This window comes from Falco peregrinus, chromosome 5, assembly GCF_023634155.1.
Source record: "Falco peregrinus isolate bFalPer1 chromosome 5, bFalPer1.pri, whole genome shotgun sequence".
NCBI classification, from domain to species: domain Eukaryota; kingdom Metazoa; phylum Chordata; class Aves; order Falconiformes; family Falconidae; genus Falco; species Falco peregrinus.
Genome location: NC_073725.1, coordinates 107,042,699 through 107,049,030, shown reverse-complemented (window position 1 = coordinate 107,049,030; position 6,332 = coordinate 107,042,699). Strand labels below are relative to the sequence as shown.

General features: G+C 46.8%; 1 protein-coding gene across 1 annotated transcript; it reads right to left on the bottom strand.

Annotated features, from left to right (window-relative positions):
* Window positions 1-1,088: 1,088 nt before the first annotated feature.
* Window positions 1,089-6,308, bottom strand: EMC3 (ER membrane protein complex subunit 3). Its single transcript, XM_005234772.2, has 8 exons — window positions 6,058-6,308; window positions 5,798-5,855; window positions 5,117-5,210; window positions 4,318-4,422; window positions 3,785-3,866; window positions 3,554-3,633; window positions 2,882-2,964; window positions 1,089-1,326 (listed from the first exon to the last, which is right to left on the bottom strand). The coding sequence occupies exons 1-8, from the start codon at window positions 6,210-6,212 to the stop codon at window positions 1,198-1,200; spliced, it is 786 nt and encodes a 261-aa protein (XP_005234829.1). The 5' UTR covers window positions 6,213-6,308; the 3' UTR covers window positions 1,089-1,197.
* Window positions 6,309-6,332: the final 24 nt, after the last annotated feature.

Sequence of the window (6,332 nt, the reverse complement as noted above, 5' to 3'; positions counted from 1 at the left end):
GCTTTGAAGAGGGTGTGCAATTTCACCCCAAGAAAAAGGGTCCAGAATAAAGAAAACAACAGCCACAAAGTGTGGAAGAGCTTCTGTTTAAGAAGCGTTTCCCCAGGTTAGGACTCTGCTCCCTGGGGAAGACATCTGAGGAGCTCCTGCAGAAGGACAAACCAGGAGCAATTGCTCCCTGTTCTCTACAGGGCGAGAAGATGCTCAGGCAGGTGGCTTAAAACAGGGTATTTATTTTCAGTAAATAACTGAGTGGGGACTACAGGGAGCAGCCAGGCACCCTTGCTAGGTGTACATCCTGCTGCTAGTGGGGCAGGCAGGAGGGGTCTGGGGGCAATCTGAGGTGCTTATAAATGGACGTGGGTAGGATTAAATTAACCGGGAAACAGCGCGTGTGTTTGCTACCTCTGCATGGAAATGCCACCTCTGGCTCCCTGCTGCCCAAAGACCTCTGAGGAGCTGCTCTGCCCAGGAACGGCAGCAGCAAAGAGGGGGCCAGAAGGTGCCCCCATGACCCCTGGTGCATCCAGCAGTGGGTTGACCAGGGCAGAAGTGAGCAGATGGCATTTCGCAGCGCTGGGGAGCCTTGGTGCAGGCTTGGATACAAGAAGGCGGCGAGCTGTCCCGTGCTTTGCTATGGGCAAGTGGTGAGTATCTCCCTCTTGCTTTTGCTTCTCAGAAAGTTTCAAGCCCAAATTATTCTAACAGGAAAAAAAATAATAAAAAGAGGAAGGACAACCACTGCTTTCAGAAACAGAATCCTCATGCTGCTTTGAAGATGTGATAGATACGTTGTTGCTGTCAGTTTTGAATTACTAATGGAATGATGTTGTCTTAATTTTTCAAAAGCAAAGGATAAGAAATGGGCACTATTTGTACTTTTTTGGTCTCATGAAGTTTTAAGTTGCTTAACTCAAGCAAGCTTTCTCTGTGTGTACTACAACTATAATTTTTGAGGTCTTTTCTCCAGCATATGTTTCCTTTGAAGAGAAACACAACTCCAGCTAGAGACCCCTACCGAGAGCCTTCGGCTCAAATACAACATACTCAGTCCTGGGGCTCGAATCAAAGATAAAAAACTGCAGCTCTGAACATGGCGTTTTTCTTTTATTCTCAACCTTGCTAAAATACATTATATAGTTTTAAGTAACTTTTCAAATTACTTTTACAAGAAGAGACAAAAGCTTATTCTCAAATTCAGAAGATGGAGGTCTGAAGTTCTTCCTTAAACATGCCTTCAAAATGGAGGTCTTTTGCCATGAGCTCTTCTTCTACATCTTCTAAGGCCCACTGATGATCAGTCAATTCTAAAGCTTCCCATTCCGTCTGCATTGACAATACACAGAGGCAGAGAAAGGAGAGCAACACACTGTTAAAGTAGTTCGACAAGAGCTATCTGTAGTGCTTACCTTCAAAACTGCAACAAAAAAACAAGTTCCATTAAGAATGGGGCAGTCCTGTCAACTCTCTGAAATTGGGTGGTGTACACTTCGGCATTAGATAGTTGGTCAATACTGGTACATCACAGAAATTAGAAAAACTACATCACGTACTTATTTGAAAGCCATCCAACTTTCTGGAGTAGTCCATTTCTTCTGAAACAGCTGTCTACAGAAACACAGCCAGTTCTGTTCTGGGGCGTCATGTGTGTCCTGGTTAGTTAATTTTTTTGGTTCGGAGACATTTAATAAAAACAGTTACAGGCCAAAAAGTTTGCTACTGATCACTGACTTGATATGCCTCATTAGACTGTTCTCCAACCAACAAGCTCCTTGGAGCTGCAGTTTATTAATTCATTAAGCCAGGCATTCATAGCAGTATGAGAAATATCTCCCTTGCTGCTCGTTTTCCACCACCTATGAACACAATATCTCCTCCTCTTAGCCCTTTAAGCATTGCTCCAGTCAGCATTGTGGAATAAGCTGCATACAGTGTGCAAAACCATGTCATGTGATGCCCAGCAAGAGATTTTTACTTCTTGGCCAGAACGCTTCTCCTGCAATATGGGCTTGTTTTCTTTGTTGCTGCTGGGTCTAGGTCCCTACAGGGCTGAACAGCAAAATTGCTCTGGCTCACCAGTACCGGAAAGAAAGCGGAGGGGTGCAAGCCAGGAGAGTGCATGGTACTGGCTGAAATAGCACCTCAGTGCCAGGTTTGTGACGGAACAGTCCCTGCTGGAGCAGAGCTGCAGGCTGCAGCATCCTGCTTCCCTGGCTGAGCCTCTGGCGGGGTGATGTGGGTTGTTTTAATCAGGAATGTTATTCAATACAAGAAACTGCAGAAGCAGACCATCCTGGCTTCCCAGGTGGCAGGCTGTGTGTGGATAAATCTCTACTACAGTAAGTAAAAACAGAAAACAGGACCTTCCCTTCACTCATAAACTAGGGCTGTGAAAGGTAGAATGAGTGTAGTAGGCGCCTACAGAGACTGCTTAGGACAAGTTCAAAACATAGTCAAATCCTGGTAGATTTTCTGTTGAGTTAACTTGCTTATTGGTTTGTTGGGGTTTTTTTACCCAAGTTCCATCATGTGCCTGCAGGACTTGTACTCAGCTGCACTAGTAACAACTTTTTGGGAGCCAGCTTCTGCTTGGAACTAGATCTCAAGGGAAAGAAAAAAAATCTTCCTCTGCAAGAGCAGAAGATGGCGCGTGATTTCAGCTTTTGTATCAGGAATGACTAACTAATCAGGCTTACCTCAGGGTATGAGCGCTCTGCCAGACCCAGGGCAACTTTCATACCCTTCATCAGTTGTCAGCTCTAATTTTAGGAACAGGAATCCAGAGCAATTCCCTTACTTGACACAGGGAGAGGCCAAGTTTACACAGAGCCTAAGATCCTGTAAGTTTACAGCAAACAGGAGTGCAGTGGGAATACTGTACCTTAAATGCTTTGTTAGTGTCTGCTGGCATGGCCATTGCTGCTCCTGTCATTTGTTCTTGCATCACCCTGGACTGATCTGCAGCTACAAGAGAAATGAGGGGTTGATTTTTGTGTCATTTAAACAGCACTTCCCAGAGCACAGTGCCACCAAGCTGGTTTCTACCTATAGACTAGAACGCTGCAGAAACACCCAGAATGCAATACTAATGTGCCAGAAAGTTCTGACAAGACATCTTGTTCCCAAGCCCTACATCTTAGCTAAGTTTACATAAATATGTGACAAATTGAGAAGAGTAGTCTTCTACATTCCAGTACCCCCAAAAACAGTACCTGTCCTGCATCTAGCATTAAGAAACCTTTGCAGCTTTCCTTAAAATGACACTTGCTAGAAGTAAAAGCCAACCTGAGAGCAAAATTTCTGTACAACAATTTGACGGGAAGGAAAGTTAATTACCATGGAAGTTTAATAGCAGTTGGCCAGTGGCTGGTACAGGTTTGGATTTTTGCTGCAGGTGATGTCAAACCTGGCCAGTGGAGAGTAATCTCGCAGAAGTGAGAGAGGCTTTCAAGAGCTCTTTGGCTCGAAATTTAGAAATCCTTCCCTAGCCTCCCTCAGAAGTCATCCCATGGAAGAAGCAGCCAGCTCTTTCACAGAAATGATGATGTCTTACCATTATCTTGGCCCAGGATGAGAGTATAAATGCTTCTGAGTCCAAACACATTCAAGAAGTACCAGGAAGCAGAGCTCACCCTGATAAATCAGAACAAGCATGGTTGATTTCAGTTCAAAGCTGGCTCATGATCTCATTTCAGAATCACGCACAGACCATTCAAGGGTTATTAACACATTCAAAATTTTCCAAGTGAGTATTTGACCTCTGTTGCTGAGGATACAGGCTTACCAGGATGCATCTAAAGTGAGCAGTTCAATTCCCTGCTGCAGCATTGGTTTAAAACGCAGCGTCAGAGGAAATGGGACCTTTGCTGCAGGATAAAAAAAAAAAAAAAAGAAAAAAGCCTAGCTTCACAAAGTGACACTATGTAATCGCAAAGCAAATGGCAAAGTGAGTAGATAGTTCTATTCCACAGTAACCAACTCCCTGGACGAGTTCAGAGGAAAATCCGCTGTGTCAACCTGAAATTTAGGCAGTTTTAATAAATTTAAATATTGGTTTTGCCACTACAATTGTTCCCAAATACACAAGCTATTTTCTTTGTGACTGTGGCTGGTACTGTGAAAACAGTTTTCCCTTCTTTGCTATGGAGCAAGCAAATCAATGCAGTTCACGTAGTGAATAGTGGCAGTGCCACAAGCCAAATTCATGCTGCTTCTAATCAACTGCTTTCAAGTAGAGCAGCAAATCTCTGATGCAGCCCAGACCCTTAAGGTCATCGTCACAAACACGGCCAGACCCACGTTATTCCAGACGCTTACTTGTGACAAATCCTGAAAATGTCATGTTGATCCAACCACCGATGAGGATCATAGGCAGAACGTTGGTTACATTCCCTTTCATCATATCTGTCAACATGGTAGGATCTGCAAATGATAGATTTGATGTAAAGTAGCAGTATATCACAATAAAGGGAAACAAGACATTACTTCACCAGTATCAGCTATTTTAATTAAGAAACTGCATGAGAGATAAGTCCTATCCTATTACCTAGCCCTTATCTATTTTCCGCTGTTGTAAAATACTTTGCAAAATGAGAGGAGCAGCCAGTGTGGCAGTGGCGGCTTTGTCTGTTTACAGACTGCTGTGTCTGACCTATTTCTTTGCTTCCCCTGTTTGACCCCATCCCTTGCTCCAGACTGCTGGACTTGCTTGACCCCTCTGTGAGCTGATGTAGCTAGAAAAGGGACAATGAACTATCCAGCTAATTTGCTGCTGAGGACTTTGGTTGTGTTAATATGTTAAATCAGTTTAGAGAAGGTCCTGCAGGAGCTGGTGCAAAAAAGTGAGAGCAGGAGTTCCCATTTCTGGCAACACTTGTGGTTGTGGTCTTGAGAGATGCTGCAGGCAGCTGGAGGTTGAAGTTATGCGAGATGAAGTGACCTAAGTGTTGCTACCAAATAGAGGGATCTTGCTCCTCCCCTCCTCCCCAATACCCAGCTGCACAGTCCCACCCCCTCCCTCACATTCACTGAACTCTTGGCGAGTTGATTCACCTTCCTACCTTGGCAGAAAATTACAGGTTTTCTGCCTGGCTATGAATATGGTACTTTAACATACCTGTCATGGGTGAAGGAGGCACTACCTTTCTTTTCGTTTTCTTAAAAAATCCATCCTCTGGGTTATTAAAAAAATATTTCCGGGTCAGGAAAGACTGAAAACAAAAAAAAGCCAATGCCAACACCATAAGAAATGAAAGGACAGAAGCATTACTTCTTGCTCAAACACGCAGTCATCTTACGAGCTTTCACGACACGTCCTTCTTTCTTGGCGAGGTATTTCCCCGCCTGTATGCTCTAAAGCTCCTCGCTTTTCTGTTTCCCTGGATTCAGAGTGCCGCCTCTCCAGCTTTCTAAATTTCTTAAAATAATTCTAAGAATTCTCTGAAGAAGAAGCCAGGCTTGCTGGTTCAGTACTGATACCGGTCCATTGGACATTTTCATTCCCCCAGCTGACTTCTGGATTTTGCAATTACATATTTAGCAGCAGCTGAGCCAATATGAGCGACTGATTTTTAGCTCAGCAAACATTACAGCTGACATTGTACGACCACGCCGTTATCCCAAGTTTTTTTTAAAGCCTTGGGACCCCGTGGGCCACTAGTGTGGTATCAGATACAGCCGCCCAGCATCCGAGAGCATCTCTACCCACGGCGCTCCGCTAATACAGCTTCTCGCTTCGTGCTTCTTTCCGAGTTACCCTCTTCGTAAAGCATAAAACCATTCGCGCAGGCCCGTGTACCTGTTTTGGAATGTATTTTCCATTTTCCCGAAGGACTCTGCTCCGAATCAGGACTTGGCTGGAAAAGAGACATGTGGCGTTAGCGGCACGGCCGCAGGCGGGAGCGGGCCTGCCGCTGCCCTCCCCGGCCGGCGGGCGGCAGCCGGGCCGGGGGAACCGCGGGGAAGGCGGATGCGAGGCGGCGCCAGGTCCTCCGCGGCTGAGGGGGCCCGGGCTCGGGCCGGGCCCGGGCCGAGGCGGGCCCCGGCGGCGGCCCTGACCTGTCGGACACCTGCTCCTGCGTGAGCCTCTTGTCGCTCTGGAGGAGGATGGAGACGTAGTGCCGGATCATGCCCACGAAGAAGGTGATGAAGACGATGGGCAGCACCACCCACAGGCGGATGTTGGAGTCCAGCAGCAGCTCGGGCTCGCTCATCGTGGCGGCGCCGCTCCCGGACCCGGACCCGGACCCGGCTCCGGCCGCCCCCGGGCCGCCCCCAGGCCCCGGCTCCGCTTCCGCTTCCGGGCCCGGCCCTTCCGCCCGCCGCCGGAAGGG